The 19,180-nt window shown below is 52.1% G+C and overlaps 2 protein-coding genes across 2 annotated transcripts in view; both read right to left on the reverse strand.

The window, feature by feature from the left end:
* The window catches only part of RABL6 (RAB, member RAS oncogene family like 6), a 50,471-nt gene extending 39,736 nt beyond the window's left edge, over positions 1–10,735 (reverse strand). Inside the window, exons 1-2 of the mRNA XM_088527994.1 lie at positions 10,528–10,735; positions 4,867–5,001 (exon numbers count right to left, since the gene is read on the reverse strand). Coding sequence (XP_088384120.1) covers positions 4,867–5,001; positions 10,528–10,657 — 265 coding nt within the window. The 5' untranslated portion in view covers positions 10,658–10,735. The remainder of the gene's footprint in view (positions 1–4,866; positions 5,002–10,527) is intronic.
* Positions 10,736–12,135: 1,400 nt separating this feature from the next.
* On the reverse strand, positions 12,136–18,783 carry AMBP (alpha-1-microglobulin/bikunin precursor). Its single transcript, XM_010220727.2, has 10 exons — positions 18,606–18,783; positions 17,252–17,394; positions 16,665–16,741; positions 15,905–16,018; positions 15,349–15,450; positions 15,099–15,136; positions 14,097–14,175; positions 13,827–13,994; positions 13,374–13,550; positions 12,136–12,301 (listed from the first exon to the last, which is right to left on the reverse strand). The coding sequence occupies exons 1-10, from the start codon at positions 18,711–18,713 to the stop codon at positions 12,270–12,272; spliced, it is 1,038 nt and encodes a 345-aa protein (XP_010219029.1). The 5' UTR covers positions 18,714–18,783; the 3' UTR covers positions 12,136–12,269.
* Positions 18,784–19,180: the final 397 nt, after the last annotated feature.

The raw sequence follows: 19,180 nt of genomic DNA on the forward strand, positions 1-19,180 counted from the left end.
TACTCTTTGCAAATTTTTCATTGCTTTGTCTTACTCTTCTGACAAAACTAAGGTATTGCTAGCAACTTTGCCTGAAAAAGACCCAGAGCCAAGGATAGAAAGGCAGAAATTTGGGATTTAAGTTGCAAAAGCCTAAAGCAAGACAAGCAAAATGTTAACTGGAAAAAAAACCCCACAAACACAAACAAACTACTGCTGGCGGGCAGCAGTTTAACTTCAGGCTCTACGCAGAATAAATCAACTGAAGCTGCTCATTGAATCTGAGCAGGTGGTCTCATCTTCACAGGGTTGTTCCAAGAAACAGCTGCTTTTAGGACATGATAAGAGGTACAAAACAAAAGCTTGTACTTGGGGGAACTCTGAAGAGAACCCATGCAGTAAGATGACAAGAGCCCAAGGTAGAAAATAATCCTTTATCACAGCATTGCTGAAGAGAGCTAGTGTCATTGCCAAGCCAGGACACATTTCTAATATGGAATCTACCACCGGCTTTAGAACATTTCAAAATTCTGCAGACGGATGAAAAGCCAGAAAGTTTCATGCACGTCCTGGGAAGGATCTTATTTTAGTCACGTGTAAAGCCCCATCGCAGGGTCACTCACAGCGACTCTACCCAAACCCCCGCTTTGCCGCGGGGCCGAAGACGACGCGGGCACTCGCACGGGGTCGCAGGGCCTGCGTTAACCACGGCGCTCCGCCGGCTCCCTCCGGCCCTGGGTGCTTCTCCAGGCCACCACAGGGCGTTCGCCCAGGCCTGCAGCACGGCCACTCCCCGTTCCTCACACGACGGCGTCCAGCCGGGCGGACAGGTACCCGCACACGGCTCCGCTCTCTGACTGGGGTGCTCAAGCCCTCGGTGTGTCCTCTGGGCCAGGCACCCTCCTTAAGTTCTGGGCCCAAATTTACACCCCGTAACAGTGACTGGCAGCGCTGTGGCTGTCCCACAAGCACAAGGGGACAGACAGTCCAGCTAACTCGGCCTTTGCTCCTCTCAGCAGCCAGCACGTTGTGCAAGGTGCCAGGAGACACGTTCTCTGTGTCTCAAGCAGCACCACGTGCACGGGAGGGACCAAGAAAGCAGTTTGCTCCTTCTGGATGCTTCATGCAAAGAAGCAGATAACTTGTAGGAAGGAGTTTCTCTGGAAGAGCTGGAACGTGCAGTGCCCTCCTAGGTGGTGGCCTGGCACCTGGCACTGGAACTTTGCTCCCAAGCTCCAGTGATCTCCACCTCCTTACCCTAACACCAGCGCACCCTCCGCTGGGCCTTGCCCTCCCAGGGAGTCATTTGCGCAGCGCTGAAGTCCTGCGGGGCAGCACGGTTCTGCACGGCCGGGGAGCGGAAGGGTTTGATGTAGAGAGACCTGCTCTATCCTTTTAGATAAGGGGAAGTACAGAACTTAGCAAAGAACTTAACTACACAAGACCCAAGGAAACTGTTTTTCCACGTTTTATTTCCCCCCTTGCCCCTGTTAGGAACAGTGTTGTTGATAGCTACTAGACAGATTCTTCCTTTTCATCAGCAGCTTCATTCCTGCCTATCTTGAACACACAAGAGGATAATTACTTTAGTGCTGCTGCGTTAGCTGTCTTATGACTCACGCACAGCTGTACGAGCAGCATTTCACCTCAATGGCTTCTGAAGGCGTGTCGCAAAAAAGAGAGTGCCAATTCATCATTTTATTCTATAGCTTGGATTAACTGAGACCCATTGCACAGACAAAACTGCTGAGAAACTTCTGCTCCACTGCTACGTGGTCTGTAGCCTGTTGCAAATCAGACACTGTTTTCCTGGAAAACAGCAGAGAAGTGAAAAGGCTCCATTTGCAAGGGAGATTTTTTAAAAATAATAATTTTAAAAGATTAATAATATTTTTAAAAAACCTACATGGGTGGTTTTGTAATAAAAATTACGATTCTCAGACATACTTATTCTCATACTTACATGATTCATCTCAGTTTGGCTCACAAATCCAACAGAGAGGAGCAGCTCTGTCATTCCACATGCTTGTCTACAGAGCTCTCAAAGTATCCTGAACAAAACTACTTGATGGTTTTTACTTCAGCTTCCCTTTCTTACACTGCCAGAAGGAGAATAAAATTTATGACTACCATAACAACTATACATCAGTCTGAAATGGTAGCTTCCCACCTAGACACAAGTTTTTAAAAAATCCCGTTAACAAAGACGTTTGGCTCAGAAAAGTAATTTTGTTCATTTTGAGCAGCAAAAGGCTCAGGCTCCTTTAACTTTAATAAATTCTTCAATAGAATAATCCTGAAGGTATGACAAGGGGAAAGTTCTAGATTTAAAAGTTCATTTTCTAACACCAGCCAATACAAGAATTCTTGAACATTTGACAGCAATTTAATTAATATCTGTAAATATTTGCTGCCAGCTGCCTTATAATGTTTATTCAAGCTAGCTCAAGAGCAGGATCACAGGCAAAATAAACTTTCTTTTTCCTCTCCAGATTAGCTCAGCCAACAGGTCAGTAATTAGATCTGAGCCGGTTTCCCACCCACGTCATCTGTCTTGGATGGGAAGTTTTCCCAGCAGGAGCAGTACCCTACAGAGCTGTTCAAGGAGGGTTATTTTATAAGTTTTTAAGGCGGTCAGTCAGCAATTTCCTGTACTACTGGAAATTGCTAGTAAGAAAATAATAAAGTTTCCTAAGGTGACAGAAACTAGAAGGAAAAGGCACAATTTCATGTACAGTCTGCTGAACATTCTGAGTAGTTTGGCAACACTTTACCTAGGAAAACTTTGAGGAAAGCCCACCACCACACACAGACGTTGCTGGCAACGCTAACCAGCAAGCCCTACGAAAATGCAGCACATAAACGTTAGCACCAGGCACCAGAAATAACAAACCTGCAATTACCAACGTGCAGCAAAGCCAGTCTCACGTCTAGCTGCTTTCTACCCTGGGGTCACATCCCTGTTGAAAAAGTTGGTGCCTTAGTCTCAGCTCAGTCAAAGGAAACACAGTCCCCAAAACATGTAGAACCATGTGAGATGACCAGATCTTTCCACACTTGTAACAGACTTCCCAACACCTTTCTGCATCTAACTGTCCATGTGCACAAAGCAGCTAGGTATGAATTAGCCTGTTAAAAAATATACACATATAGCAACCAAATGTCAAATTCTAGTGCTGTATTTACAAGCAATGCTTATATTACAGGCATTGAAAAGAAAGAAAACTAAACATTTAAGTTTTTAAACTATGATAGCACAGAAAAACCTCAGTTAAGATTCAGAATGCTCTTTACATTTTGATACCTGAGAAAGAAGTATCCCAGACTTTTATCTAAGTCTGTTAAGGCTGAAGCATTCAATTTTGCTTGTGGAGATGCTTTCCCTAGTGGGAGCAATTTCCAAGCTCTCCCTTCACATCAGTAGTGGATGTGCCCATATTCCAAGAGAGGAAGGAGAGTGGGAAGGATGTCACAGCTAAAATGTAACACACCAGACGTGTCACTGCAGATGGGGAACACTGCAGGAATAATGCAGATCTGCCAATGTCTTGGGCCAGACAGAGCAGCAGGAAGATGGTGCCCCAAAATGAAGGTGTTTTATGGAGAAATTTTGAAGGCAGCGAGGAGACCTTTGCACCATCCCAATACAGACAATCCCTGCCAGCACAAGGCATAGCTCAAGGCCAGACCCAAACCTCTTCTTTCACATCCAAAGTGCACCATAGCTAGCCATTATTATATTTTTTTCAACCTTTATCAAGGAAAAGGAGACTAATGTGGAAGTCTGTCTTCAAAAAGGAATGAGCCTCCCACACTTTGACTACCGGCACCTTGTGAGCCTGCAATAGCAGCACGTGCTCCAACAGACACCAGAGAGGATCCCCGAGGCAGCCTGCTTGCCAACACCTCCTGCAGCTCCGTCGTCGTTCACAGAACACTTGTGCAGCACAGGAATCACTTGGCAATACAGATTTGATCACTGAAGCTGCAAAAGCACCTGGTACAGCATTTACCTCAGCTTTATGCTGTTATTCTAGTTGTGGGGACACAGAGAGTACATAATTCAGCATAAAATCAGAGTGGCTTGGGGAGACAGCACTTGATAGGACAAACTTAAACTGCTGTCTTTTTTTTTAAGCAAAATCAGACTTACAGAGAAAGTTCATGCTGAGTCAGTACTTCAGCCCACAAGGCTTGGCATTTTTCACGAGGAACCTGAAAGCTGCATTTATCGCACTGCAGAACCACAGCCTTGGGCAAGTTCAAGGCCTGCAGAGTCTTCTCCAGGCTAGATCCAGGGATTTCAGAGCCACTTTAAACTGCCACAGCAGATGGGAAAAATCACATCTCATCTCTCAAAGTGAAAGAAGCCCTTTAAAAAGCTTACAAGATACTTCTGTAACTCAATCTAGAGTTATATTGCTACAACCACTTTTAAAACATCATTTTTATCATTTGCTGGATGCTATTTATATTTTGATTAGACAGTGAAAGACAAGAGTGCACCATGTTGTTCACTTGTGCACAACAGTAACACCAGGCACAGTTAAACTCAGAGGCAGATTTCCATAACAAACATATTTCCACAGGTCAAGCATATCAGAAATATTTCAGCTTTTATTTTGGATGACCTATGAAAAACCTTCCCAGGATGACAACTTCCAATGGAATATCCTTTAGGACTTAAGACATACAGTATTTGAATGAAGTTATTAAAAACACAATTGAAAAACTGTCAATAACAAAAATAACCTGAGTGCTGAGACCCCTTTTGTCTCCCAAACAGACACAGAACAAGAGGCAAATGAGGCTGCAGTAGTACTTGTATCTCCAGGCACAGACAACTGCTCCATGGCTGTCACTCCCTCCATCCCTCTCCTTTCTTACTTTTATAGTTCCAGTGGATGCTGGTGACTTGGATCTCCTGAGTTGGAATATACTCCTCAATAAATTTCTTCCCCTGCAGTCGGTGCCAGAGCGTGGTTTTCCCAGTATTCCTGTCCCCTCGGATAACAATTTTCACTGAGGAAAAGAGCAAGCAAATAAATAAAACTGATTAAAACAAAGCTAGGAAGGCTTGGAAAAGCATGTTAACGTTTTGCAAGTGTTATTCAGATGTAATTAATTCTCTTGCATTACAAGGCATGATGGTTTGCTAAAACAAACAAACAAAGAAATCAAAACCAAGCAGCTTAGTTGTTAAAATTACCATTCATTCAGCTACTCAAACCAGCTCAGCAGAAAGAACCAAAGCCAAGACTGAGCCCTCAGGACCCTGCACAGCTGTAGCCACCGAAGTGTCTGCTCTTTTCTGCTCGCTTCTCCTCCTCCTGCTGTCTCTCACCTGTACCAAGCCCTTATTCTGACTTTGTCAAGCCCCATCCTTTTGCAAGGCTTCAATATTAGGCTTCTCCTTCAATTATGTCCTCCACCACCCTTATTTCTCCTTAAATGCTGCTCTTTCCTAGAGGAAACATTTTTCCTAGTCTGTTGCTTGCTGTCACTCACAGCTCAAGGATCAGTTCTTAGCTGACCTAAGCTAGACAGGGCCTTACTGCAGGGTTCAGCTGTCACCACTCGTGGCTGCCCCAGCTTTGTTTGCGCTGGGACAACGCGCTGCTTCCCAGGGGAAGCAGGGGACACCAGGTACCGCTCTGCACTGCTCCAGAGCACGGCTCCGGCGAGGAGGCAGTCCCCAAGGAACACGCTCACTGCCACAGGGACAAGGTGAGTAACATCCACAGGTCTCCCTCAAAGCAGTGAATCCACACAGGATCACCTGCACTACTACTGCCACGAAGTGCACTCAACCCAGGAAAGCAAATTCTGCAGCAACCAGTACCACAGACTTACTAGAGTCTACCTAACATCACCTTGTTCTTTTCGAAAACAGCAAGTACCGTTTTCTATGGTTTCTGCTGTGTTACATACACGTGGGCATACACACACCCTATCTTTAAGTAGCAATAACAAAGCTATTGGGGGTTGTGCAGCTGACCTGGGCAGACGCAGAAATTTTACACTTGCATTTGAACACAGGAGTCATCCCCCTAAAATGGGCTGCTCCGACATCTACTAGTAGGTTCAAACCATTAGGACCAGGCTAGGCATCATCACTTATGGAACTAGGAAACTTAGAAACCTAAGGAAAAATTTCTTAACAGTGAGGGTGACAGAGCACTGGGACAGGCTGCCCAGAGAGGTTGTGGAGTCTCCTTCTCTGGAGATCTTCAAAACCCGCTTGGACGCAGTCCTGTGCCACGTGCTCTAGGTGACCCTGCATGTGCAGGGAGTTGGACTAGAGGACCTCTAGAGGTCCATTCCAACCTTCAGCATTCTGTGATTCTATGACTTTGGCCCAGCGGTCTCAGGCTCAAGGCCGTCTGTTGTTGCATCTCCAGAGTTTTCATAGGCATCTCCAAAATGAAGCAAGACAAGCAGGAGGACCACACCACTTCAGGAGAAGTTTGTTAATAGCAAGAGTACCTGACATGTGTAAGAAGTTATATGGAAGAGTTTTGCCTGGTGCAATTTTGTGTTGCAGTTGTGCTCTGTTTTTGTTGCTGTTCTGCTCTCTCCCACTAAGATGTACTGCTGTTTATTCTTTTTTTTTTAATAGCGAAGCAATAATCAAGGCAAAAATTAGCAAAATATTTATATGCTGACTTTATTTACAAGTACCAGAACATCTCTGCAGACAGCAAAGCATCTGCATTTCCTATTGTGCCTTGTGGAATGCCAAAGACTTCCTTGGACTTTTCTTAATGCATCAAGTCCACAGCATAGTTAGGATAAGAACCTGTGCTCCTTAAAACCTGAGTCCTTTGCAATGCTCTCACATTGCTTAGCTTAAAAAGACATTTTAAAATTCGCACTCCCCCCTGCATTACATGGAGTAACATTATCTACTAAAACAGGGAAATCCACGAGACAAACGGGCTCTTCAGCATTTACCCTGGCTGCTTCTCGAGGTGCAGTTCCAGACGAGCCATCTCCAGAAGAGGCAGATCTCACACACCCCAGGAGCTTTCCCCCCACCAACGCTACTACTTGTGCAGTGACATGTGGAGCTGGGTCAGGGCACTGAACTGGCTGAAACCTGAACCCTGAATTCCTTTTCCACAACACTTATTTCCCACCGTAGCTCAAGGTGGAGCTGCAGCAGCCCAGTGTGGCACTCCAGGAACAGGGGCATCACCTGCCCCTGCGAGCAGCTCACACTTAGAGCAACACACACTCCGTTCGGACATGCCGTACCGCCCTTTTCACCTTCCGCATTTCCCACGTTAGGATGTCTTTTCTTCTACACAGTTCAACAGCTTTCACTGATTTTTTCCTGAAGAAAGAAAAGGCCTTTAAAAACAAAGGAGGAAGAACACAGGTCATATAAATCATTTGTAGCAAAATAAAAATAAAATGTATTTGGGACTTTGAGCAAGTCTACCCATGGACAGGCACTTTAAGAGACTAAAAACTGGGTGAGCTTCAGAGCAGAGCAAGCACCAGGCAAAGCACCTGATGTTCATCGTGCTCATCACACTGCTGTTTACCACGGGGACACGAGCCCGTGGGACACGGCAGGCTCTGCTCCGCGACGCGCGCTCTGGACAGCGCTTGGCGACAAGAACCGGGCAGGCAGAGCACGACCTGCGGAGCAGAGCTGCTAGACCTGAACCTCCAGCAGCTCCGTGTCTTTGCTGTCGCTTGTCACCAACAGGGAGCTCCCAGGAAACGCTCCCGCCTGCACAACCCGGCAGAACTGTTTATTTCCCAGTTCTTAGGTGATCATTCCCTTGTATGACCTCCACGTTCAAGGGACCTGCTGCTTCTGGAACCTGTTAAGATGCTTTAAACAAACACTGCTGCCAAAGGAACGAGATCTACCTGCTCTTCTCTGCCCATTCCCCCTTGCTCTGCCCTGTGCTACCCTCCTGGGGCCAGCATGGCCACGAGACAGCTGGTACAGCCAACCTCACCTGGGGCCAGGCTACCCCAGCCAGGAGAGAAGCAGCGAGTTTTAACAGGTCTGTTCCCTCTGCCAGGAACAAAAACATCTCAGCCACCACAAACGTGGCATGGACCATTTTTATTCCCTGTACTTGCTATAGTACTCAGGCAGCTCCTGCATTTTGTGGACACGTATGGCAGAAGATCTGCATGCATGTGACGGAGAGAGGAAACACGCAGCGCGCGTGGGGAGCGCAGGACAAAAACTGCTTTCTGCTTGGATGTCTTGTGCTAAGGAAGTGGCTGCTACCAAGGGCTATTACTGGCCTTACCTCCCATCAGAGATGTAAACGTACTCATCCTGCTAGTTTTCCTTTTGAAAACTTGACTGAGGGAAGGGAGCCCATCAACACAAAATATTTTGGTTCAATTTGATTACAGGAGCAAATTCCCCACCACTTATACGCCTCTTTGCCACTAAAACAGCACCCAGTCGTTGTTATCACCTCAAATAGCAGTTTGTTTTGTTAGGAAACATACTTGAAAGCTGCGCAGGCCAGCACAGCACAGCAAGCAACCCAAGGCAATCTCCAAGCATTTCTGATAAGCAAACCTGCCTCGATTCACGACCAGTAAAAATATCTGTGCAACTACAGAAAAAAAAAAAGGTTTTACAGATAGGTGTATTAAAGAGGACTACAAAAAGCATTTTACATGAAATTCAACAGGGGTGTGTATTTGCTAAAAAAGATGCACTCACAGGATTTGCAGCTCTGCCATCCCCTTGGCAATGACCTTTGTACGTGATGTTTCCTCACAGCCTACATCCAGTTGAGGCTATAACCTCAAAACGCTGGAATCCTGTTTGTCAACAGCCATGGCTGTGGAGGGTACTTCAAACCCTTCCTAAGACTGCCTGTATCTCCTATAAATATTACATAACAGCAACACAGGGAAGAGTTACTATGGAGATTGGAAAGCTTCCTTCAAGGCAGTGACAGAAATCTGCAGTTTTACTGTAGATATAAAAGCAGTAATTAGAACACAAATCCTGTCAAAGACAAGGTAAGAGACAAAAAGCTTTCCCGAGGCTTTCGGGAATGAGACAAAAAGCAACCAAGCAAGTGTTTGCAGCTCCGCTGCTTGGGTTGCTGGCCCTGCTGCATTAATAAGCAGGTATCATACAGACAGGTCAGCCAACCATGCAGGCAGCCACCGCACAGCAAAGAGCTCCCCCTCGCACTCCTGTGCCAGCAAGATGCAGCTGATCTTCATTGCATGTAGCACAAACATTCGCCACCACAACAACCAACTTTCAACTCACAAAAGCGGGAGTTGACGTGAGCTACCTGATCTTAAGCATTTAGCAGTGAAGCACACGAGCGTGTCCCGGTTTGCAGCCTCCACAAGGTCTCCGCAGGGATCAACACTCTTTAACCAGCACGTTTCCAGGTTGATGATGCAGTGCTATACGCCAGGCTGTGACAGTTTCACCCTCACCCTTCATCTTCCATTAGGAATCTAGTCCCTTAACAGTATCATTGTGTTTCTGCTCATATTCCTAACTATCTATTAAGATGCTACTTTCTAAATTAAGCACTATTCTTAGCATTTTAACAGATGCGATCTGGATAAATGCACCAAATGTTCTCCCTGCTAGAGTACAGAGCTTCAGAAAAACATCAATTCCAAAGCAAACCACCATGATAACACTAAAAATCCTTATCCAAACTCTGAGATGTTAAATTCTCCTTTCCAGTAGAGTTTCAGATTACGATAGAGCATAATCTCTATTCCCCCAGTCTGTGTGCCTTAAGAGAAACTATTCTGCAGTGCATTTACAAACCAGTCTGGCTGCAAACTGCTGATCTCAGTCTGCTGCAGTCCCCCTTCCCTGCCTGCACAGACCCATGCAGACAAGCTAATACTTGCAGAGCTCTGTGTTAGCAAGTCTATTTTCAGAGAGGATGACATAAATACCATCCCCTGTATCACGACTGTTACTGTGGGATGTATTTCTACTGCTTACAGCACCTTTCTGAAACACTATATTAGAAATAACCTTTACTGAACTTCAATGAAAAAAAAAACACCACGCAGCCCTGAACCTTAGTGCAAAAAGGTAAGTAATTTTGAAAGTGCTCAAAAAGAAAAGAAAAAAAAAAAGGCGCAGATGTATCAGTTTTAGAAGCAAATAGTCATAACCAAATTACGTGTCAAGGTAGTTACAGGGCACACATCCCTCACCCTTTACGAGAGCGGGGTGCAGCAGAGCTTTTCCACCGCCCCTTCTCACGGCACCGCTGGCACCCGGCGGCGAGGGCCGTGCCCGGGGCCGCGGAGGGGTCACCCAGGCGCCCGGGGGAGTTACCTGCCCGGGGCTCTGAGGGGCTCAAGCCGATGTGGAGGCCGCGCTCGCTCGCAGGGCACCCCCCGAGCGGCTGCACGGCCGCGTGCCCAGCCCGGCCCGGCGGAGCAGGGCTGCCCGTGCCCCGGCCCCGGCCCGGCCCGCCGCGCCTCCCAGCGCAGGCCCCGCCGCAGCACCGCGAGCAGCCCCGAGCCGCGGACGGGACCCTCTGCCCCCCGCCGGCCTCCACTCACTGTTATACTGCACTCCCTTGGCAAAGCGCCGCTGCAGCGCCTGGTTCATGGACTGCAGCCCCGCGGGGATGTTCTTGTCTCTGACCGGAGCCTGCTCCGAGCCCACCAGCTTCTTCAGCGCCGAGAACATCTTCCCGGCGCGCCGCCTCGGCCGGCGCGGGCGCTCCACGCAGCTCCGGGGCCGGGCTCGGCGGCGCGGGGCGGCGCGGGCGGGCAGGGCCGCGGCGGGGGCGCTACGCGGCCATGGCCCGCGCGGGCGGCCGCGGGCGGCGGCTCGGCCCCGCCGCCGCCATCTTGCCTCTTCCGCCTCGCCGCCTCGCCGCCGGCAGGCGGCGGCGCCGGCTACGGAGACCCGCGCGGGCCAGTAGAGCTGCGGCGGCGGCGCGCGCGCCCTGGCCCGGGTCGCCGCCGCGGGGGTAGCGCCGGCGCCCGCGGGCCGAGCCCCATCCCGGCCCCGGGGGACCTGGTGACACCCGCATCCCCCGGCGGCCGCCTCAACCCCCTGTGTGACCCCCAGGGATCCCCTGAAGCTCCCCATGGCCCCTGGGAGTCCTCCTGTGACCCCCATCACCCCTTCTGGTGACCCCCTGTCATCCCCATGGCCCCTGGGAGCCCTCCTGTGATCCCCATCACCCCTTCTGGTGACTCCCTGCGACCCACACGACTCTCTGTGACCTCCCATATTCCCTCCTGTGACTCCCAGGGCCCCCCATGGCACCTCCATTACTCCCTATAACCTCCTTTGATCCCTGAGCTCCCCTCAGTACCCTCCAGTGGCCCCCCACAACCTTCTTGTGACCCCACCATGGTCCTTTCCTGCGACCCCGCTGTGGTCCCCAGCATCTCCGTGCGGCCCCACACCGAACTGTCACCCAACCTCCTGCTGACCTCCCACATCCCCCCATCTCCTGTCTCCTTCGGGCCCAGGATGGGGAGGGAAGATGCTCCACGTGGCCTGGGGGCTGCTGGAGGGCACGGGCACTGGGGGACATCAGGCTCCTTGGGACGGCAGCCCCGACAGGGCGATGGGCGCCCTCCAGGGCTGCCCTCTGTGGGCGCCCCTGGTCCTCGGGTGCCCCCGCAGCCCTGAGTCGAGGGGAGCAGGCTCCTCACTAAGAACCGTGGGCCCTGGGTGCCAGACAGAGAGGTCCCAGTGCCTGTCCCCAGCCCCGTGCCGTGGCTTGGGGACCTCACCCAGTGCTGACTGGGGACTGCACAGCCATAAACCAGCCAGTGCTGGGTGAGCAACTGGCTGTGACTTGCAAGGATCCCTGGGGCAGAGGGGCACCTTGGCGCTACCTATCCAACACGGTGCTCCCCACGTGCTCCCTGCGTCCTTCGGGATGCCCAGGAGCAGGTCCAAGGGAGCAGCAGGGCCACCAGCAGTGACACAGGAATTATTTGCCCCTAGGGAGGTGTCACCCCAGCACCAAGAAAGGGGTAGGAGCCCAAGACTCAGTGGAGGTGGCCCAGCAGCCCCAATGGGGTGGGGGGACCCAGAAGGGGAAGTCAGTGAGGACTCGAGAGCATCACCTAGACGGACCCTCCTGGAACCACTCGCTGCCCTGCCCTGCACCTCTGCAGGCTCCAGTGGACATGCTGGGCTCATTAGTCACATCAAGACATTTACTGCTTGGCCACGGCTGTGGCTCTGCGGGCACCGTGCCAGGGCTGCTCCCAGCGCCCTCCTGCCTGGCCTGGGCTCCCATGCATGGTGCAGGCAGCTCGTCTCCTGCCCCACATCAGTTGGATGAACGCAGAAACTCCTCGTCCTCTGCAAGAAGAGAAGTGCGTGGTGTGAAGGCCAGACCCCTGTACTGAGAGCAGGTTCACCCAGGAGTGGCTGTGATTGACCACCCCTGAGCTCACCCCTCTCAGCACTAAGATATCCATTGCAATGCTCAAGAAAACAGGACCGCTTGGCCATCCATCCTGAGGAACGAACACGGTCCTCCAGAGCCTGCTCCTCCCCAGGAGGACACAGGCGGATGAGTTTAAGGTGTGAAGCGGCCCAGGTGTGCTGACATGGGCAGAGAGCCACTGGGCACGTTGGCTGGGCTGTGGTGGACTCAGGACGGCGAGGGGACACACTGACGTCCCCCCGAAGGAGCGACCGACCTGGCCGTGCTTCCCCGCGCTTCGCTCTGCCGCCCTTCCAAAGGCTCTGATGTAGGTCCCGTGTGTGGACTGGCATCACATGGAGAGGTCACCCCACGCGGGGGCTCCAGCTCGGAGCTCATTTGTTGTGAGGGTCCCTCACAACAAATCCCTGCCAAATCTTTCTGCTTTTCCTTCCCCTTGCTGTGCGAGGTGTCCCCCGTGCTGGGGCTGTCACTTCATGGCTACCCGCCACATAGAGGCCTGCTCAGAGCCCATTCAGCAAGATATTTGGCAGACCAATTCTGGTCTCAACAAGACAGCAGCCTCTATAGCCCTGCCACGTGATGCTGAAGAATGATTGTGTTCCTCAGTCCATCAGAGTCGCAGACCCAAGGTGGAGTCATTCATGATCTAGCACAGACACATCCCAGACCCATCCTGGACTGAGGATAGACCCATCCTAGACCCAGGACAGACCTGTCCCAGATCCATCCCAGATTCAAAACAGACCCCTCCTGTACCCAGGGAGAGACCCATGCATCTCAGACCCAGGACAGACCACAGGCCCGTTCCAGACCTGCGACTGACCCATCTCAGACCCAGGCAGACCCAGCACACCCCTGGCCAGCACAGAGCATGACCACAGGTGCTGTCAGCAGCTCCCATGACCACTGCCCTTGTTTCCTGCAAGCCCAGCAGCAATGGATTGGAGGGAGGGATGGTGCTGTGGATGGCATGGGCCCTACCTCCCAGCAGCGGCGCTCCGCAGTACTCCTTGCACTCCTTCTCCGAGTAGAACTGGTTGCCGTTGCCCTTGCAGCCTCCGTAGTTAAAGGTGATGCACTTGCCCTGGGCCGCATCGAAGGCCCAGCGTGTCACCGGCTTCTGGCAGGGACCCTTGACCACGGGCAGCCTGCAGGCGGCTGCGGGAACACGGCGGCTCTGAGGGCGCTCGGGGCCAGGGTGCTCCGCGCACCAGCGCCTCCCACACCGGTGCTGGGCACGGCCACTTGCAAATCCCCCCCGATTCCTTTTACTGCCTCCGCGAAGGCACATCCTGCACCTTCTCTCCGCGATGTCCTCAGCCCACCAGGATGTCCTCCACGCTCTTTCTCCATCCTCCCTCCAGGCTGGTTCTGTCCCCCAGTGCCCCAGCCCGCTGTGGCCAGCCAGGGGCATGTGCCACATGTCCCCCTCACCCTCCGTCCTGCAAGCCTGCAGGCACTCCTTCTCCGAGTAGAAGTTGTTGCCATTGCCCAGGCAGCCGCCGTAGAGGAAGGTTTCACAGGCCATGGAGGAGGAGTTGTAGAAGAAGCGGGTGAGCATCCCACTGCAAGGGCCAGCGTCTCTGCTCAGCCTGCAGGAATCTGTGGATGAGCAGGACACGGGTTGTTGCAGGGAAGTGAGGCAGATACTGAGTGATAACACAGGGCAGGGGGGGAAGATATCCCCATTCCCCCAGGTCATACCTTCCTTATTGCCCATGTAGGGGGGCAGGGGGCCCGCGGCTGAGCCCTCCTCGGGTGGCAGGACTGCTCTCCGCACCCTCTGCACAAGGAAGGAAACACAAGTCAGTGGCTTCCCTCCACACCTGGCAGCCCAGTGCTCACCCAAGATGGGGGCCAGGTGCTTGCAAAACAGATAAGGGTCCCCACAGCACCACAGTCATGCCCTGAGCTGGCCTGGGAACATGTCTCTGCTGCTGGCTCTCACCAATCCAGAATAGTTTTCCCTCCGCATATTTGCTATATCTGAAGCTATACATGCTCCTTCAGAGCAAATATGTTTATTTACTCTCAGGACAAGTAGGCTGTTTCTCTCCTATCCCTCTTCAAAATCCTTTTAAACCCAGTCCTGTGAGATAGTTACATGTCAGGTCATTCTAGCCAAGAGATCAATGTGGGTATTGAAGTGTGAAGGGCATCAAACACCTGCCTGTGAGGCAGGCAATAGGATGTGGACTTCCATCCTCCTCATTCCTTAGGGCAATGTCCAGCCTGAAGCTATGTCAGAGCCCAGTGGGTGTTCTTTGCCAGCCTCTCACCAAGAGGCCAGGGGCTCTCTGTTGGCCAGACCCCAGCCAACAAGAGGCTGATATGGGTTAGGCACAGAGCTGCTTTCCCCACCCTGGAGGTGGTCTCCAACTAACCAGATACTAGGCTCCAGAGAGAGTAACTTTTGTCCCATGATACACTAAAAATAATTCAGAGTAAGAAAAGGATGTTTGCTTTTCATTTGGAAATGAACCCTGGAGCCTGCCTGACTGCTTGGAATCCTTTCCACTTCATTCTGCCCCTGCCTGTCCCCCATCCTTGCAGATACTAGCAGAAGTGAAAGAGCATCTCCCGGAGTACTTTGTGGAGATGCTGCCTCTAGAGCGTGCCTGGTACACAGAGTCTGCTCCCAGGACATCAAGTTTCTAGCAGTTTGGCTTAGAGAGCCACCCTTGAGTTCCCAGCTGGACCACTCACCTCAGGTGCAGCTTCAGTCTCCTGGGGGATGCATTCACCTGGGCCAGATGATGGGAAATAAAATCAGCAGCTTGAAAAGGGTAATTCCTCCACAAAGCCATCTCACCATGGCTTGGTACTATGCAAATACAAATCCCCAAGAAAGAGATACCCTACCAGCTTGCCCCTGACACTATTCCACTCTTGCTGCTTTCCAATTCCTTGGAGCACTCCAACTTCTTCCCACTCACAGAAGGGAGCAGTAACTTACCTTTATTAGCCAGGATGAAGATGGAGTCCTCGGGGATGCCCATCTCCAGAGCCTGCTGCCGGAAAGCCTCGATTAGGTCCTCCCTCAACTCTGGGTTCCTCCCTGGGGAAGGAAAGGGAAACAGGCTGTCAGCAGAGGGTTGCTGTGGAGCCCCCCAACCACACACCAGCCCACAGAGCTCCAGGAGCTGCAGGCAGATGAGCTATAAGCCTATCCAAACTCTCCCATTTTATTCTCACATCAGCCCTGGCTAAGGACTTCGATAAAGTGATTTTAATGTCTTTCATTCATGAAAGATAGTATCTCCTGCCACTTCCAGATCTGGGTTTCTTTCAAGCAGGTTTTGACACATTTATCCCAAATGACAACCTGGTTTGGACATTCAAAGTGTGGTTTCATGGCTGAGCCATGAAACTCATCCTTTTCCATGCCAGAGATGAGCTGGATCGAAGGGACCACTTTCAAAACTGTGGTCAGGTTCCTCAAGGCCAAGCGAAGGACAATGTTAGCCCACCAAAGAGTGTGCTTGCCCAGAAAGTGTGAGAGCCAGACATACCATACAGTTTCAGGGTAGTGGTTGGACCAAAACTACTTTTCTTCTTCATCAGAATGACAGCATATTCTTCGTAGTTGGTGCGAAGCACATAGGACTTGATGGACACGTCCCATTCTGTGTAAGACAGAGAGGAACAGGACATCATTCCTGCCCTGTCAATGTGTGTGATGGTGGAGCATGGAGGTGGAAGGGGCCCAGGTGAGAGACAGTGACACCAGGCTGGGGAATGCACCAGCCACACAGCCCATGCCACCCACAGGGACTGATGCTGAACGTCTCTAATGGGGAGAGAAAAAAGGGGAGATAAGACAGCCCAGAGCTGGGCCAGAAATCAGACACCTAATTCAAGAAATGACCTGATTGTTGGGAGCAGCCATTGACCCCTATGCAACCTTGACTCCCTCTGGGCTCATTCTTCTTTTATTTGAGAGGATTCCAAAACAACAATTTGCAGACAACTCAGATATTATCCATGCTCCTGAAACACAGCTGATGGAAGCCTGCCCTGGAACCTTGAGATGGAGGAGATCTGCACAGGTATTCCAGTCTTGTGCCCATGGAGGGGCAGCTCTGGAACAGCTCCCTGCTTTGCCTGGAAACATCCCAGAGCACGGAGTGGCTTCCCCTTCCTTGGGAACCCTGTTCCCATCAGTCCCTTTCCCAACCACCTACTGTGGGTACTCCAAGGTCTGGCGCTGGCTGGCATGGCCTGACTTCTACCACTTTCAGGGCAATCGGATCAGCAGGCAGTGCAACTTACTGGGGTTATAGTAGGTGTATCTGCCAGGAGTGCTGGTTTTCTGGTATTCTCCTGAAACGTGGGTGCAGTCATCTTGCCTAGAGAGAAGGGGAAAGCCATCAGCTGCTTGGAGTGATATATTTTCTTATTTATTGCATGAAAATCTTGCCTGGGGCCACAAGACTGGCCATGACAGAGGATCTCTGAGATCCCTGCTGCCCACACATGCATCACTGCCTCTTACTTCTAGGCTGGAGTCCTGGGCAGCTGTGAGACATGGAGGGAAATGGCCTGGTGGGACAGGGGGACTGGAAATGCCTCCTTCAGACTGAACACAGATGGGGAAGAAAAGCAAAGGATGGAGCGGAGCCTCTGAACTTCCCAGGCCACCAGGAGCAGAGCTGATGGCACTGGGTCTGGCAGGAATCAGTCAGTAACTATCTTGGGCTGGGATTGGCCATATTTTGAGCTCAGTCCAGGCTCACCTCAGTGCTCAGACTCCAGTCAGAGCCATCAGTTCTCCATGCCTACTCGCAGCCCCTGGGGGACCCAGCACCCCTGCATGGGAAAGCTTTGGAGGTGACTCGAGCACCCACAGCACTGCGTACCGGAGCCTGGTGCTGATGGTGCTGATCTGATTGTCACTCAGGCCGGGGCCCAGTACCAGTGTGCCCATGTTGAACTTCTCCTTGTAGTTCTTCATCCATTTGCAGGTCGTGGCAATGGCAATGTCATACCACTTCCCATACATCTGTGGGAAAAGAAAGGAACGTCTCTGCTGGGAGCACTCTCCACAAGACTGGGGAATCTCCTGGTTTTCCGGAGAACCGAAACACTTGTGGCAAAAAAATCAGTCAACGGGGTGTTGGAGCAGGGTGCTGGGGAGCAAAACTGCAGGATTTAGGAAGCTGTTGGACACCGAGGAGGGTTTTCCAAATCCCTGATCACCAACGCCGCCATCTTCAGCTGGTTCTCAGCTTGGCTCAATGGCAGCAGCTGAGAACTGCTGGCTGCTGCCTTTCAGGAGAGATGGTGGCACAGGCTTGCTCGGGCTCTGGTTTTACAACAAAACTGCTTCCTGAGGACAAAACTCAGGGCAGACTGTGGCTACCTGGTCCTGGAGCAGTAGTGAGGACTGCAGCAAGGTGCTGATCTCTCTCCTCCACGCAGAGGAAAGCAGATGGGTGATCCACCAAGTCAGCACAGGAAATGGAAAGTGCGTGGAGATTGAGGGTGTTGATCCAAAGTGCAGAGCTGGATGCCCACCTGTTTCATACTAAACAGCCAGGGAAGCCAGGGCCACAGCTGGAGCCCTGTGTGTGCTGGGGCTCAGTGCTGAGTGAGACAGCAGCCACCTCTCACCTGCTCCCCCAGGGGCCCATCCTTGCGCCCAGGCTGGCACTGCAGCCTCTTGCATGGGGCTTCAAGAAGTCTCAGGTGGCAGGGGACAGAGCTGAATGGGGGTCCCAAGTCCCCGGGAGTGCTCTAGCCATTAGGCAGGGTATGTCCTCCGACGGAGAGCCACATCCATGCGCTTGTGTGGGGCTGTGTGGAGCTCCATGGCAGCGGATGGAGATGCCTGTGGGCGATCTCCCACGTCCCATCCCAGCCACTCTGCCTCCCCTATACTAGGGCTGTCAGCGGGCCCTACACGTGTGTCTTAGGCTGGGCAGATCAACAAGCATCTCATGGCATTCATCTGCCCCAGCCACTTGGATTCCAACTGCCCTGCTGGGGCATTCGCCAGGGGCAAGGCACAGTGCAATGTCACACAGGCCCCCATGCCACAAGCTGGCTCTTCCTTCCAACTGGCACCCCAGGGAGGTCTGCACTGCCAGGACCTGTCCCGCAGAGCCTGAAATAGGCATGGGAAATATTTTCCTCCTATCTGGAGGACAACAAAATGAAGCCTTCACCCATCCCCTCCGCCCCCAGACTAAAGGGACCGCAGGCCGCTGTTACCCGCTCAGCATCAAAGTTCTCCTGCACTTGGATATCCTCCTCCTGGTCCCCAATAGGGTTCCCTCTGGCCGTGACAAAGAGAAGGAGAGAAAGGAGACTCCAAAACATCTTGTCTGGCAGCTTCCGAGTGCCCCTCAGTCCCCAGGTGCCAGCCAGGCTCCGGACTCTGCGCTGTCCCTGCTGCGCAGGAGCGCGACCTTCAGCCCGGCCACCCGCGGGAGGGGAGCGCGGGGACCTATCCGGGAGGCGAGGGGCGGCCCGTGGCCCTGCACAGCCTGACCAGGGTACGCGGCAGGCCAAGCTCTGCAAGGCACGGCTCTGCTGAGCCTGCCCCAGAGCTGCCGCGGGGGGAGCAGGGCAGGCGAGCCCGTGCCTGGCCAGCTCTGCTTTAAATGAGGACATGGGATCTCTAAGCCCAAGCAAACCAGGTAAGGCCAAGGGAGCTCCCACGCCTTGGAGCTCTGCCGTGTATATGGACTTCCCTTGCCTGGGGACTAGCTTGACCTTGCAGAGAGGAGAGGACCTTAGGAGGCCCATGTGCTCATCCAGATTCTGCCTAATCCTGAGCAGTCTCT

The sequence above is a fragment of the Tinamus guttatus genome, unplaced genomic scaffold (genome assembly GCF_059628265.1).
Source record: "Tinamus guttatus ecotype Peru unplaced genomic scaffold, ASM5962826v1 Tinamus_guttatus_pri_ptg000297l, whole genome shotgun sequence".
NCBI lineage: Eukaryota > Metazoa > Chordata > Aves > Tinamiformes > Tinamidae > Tinamus > Tinamus guttatus.

Bases quoted from the DNA above. Each gene is read 5' to 3' on its own strand.
- AMBP (XM_010220727.2), bottom strand. From the start codon at position 18,713: ATGTTTTGGAGTCTCCTTTCTCTCCTTCTCTTTGTCACGGCCAGAGGG. The intron at 15,137-15,348 runs GTAAGTTACTGC...CATCTGGCCCAG, and splicing joins CTTCATCCTGGCTAATAAAG to GTGAATGCATCCCCCAGGAG. The intron at 14,176-15,098 runs GTGAGTGGTCCA...TTCCTTGTGCAG, and splicing joins AGACTGAAGCTGCACCTGAG to AGGGTGCGGAGAGCAGTCCT.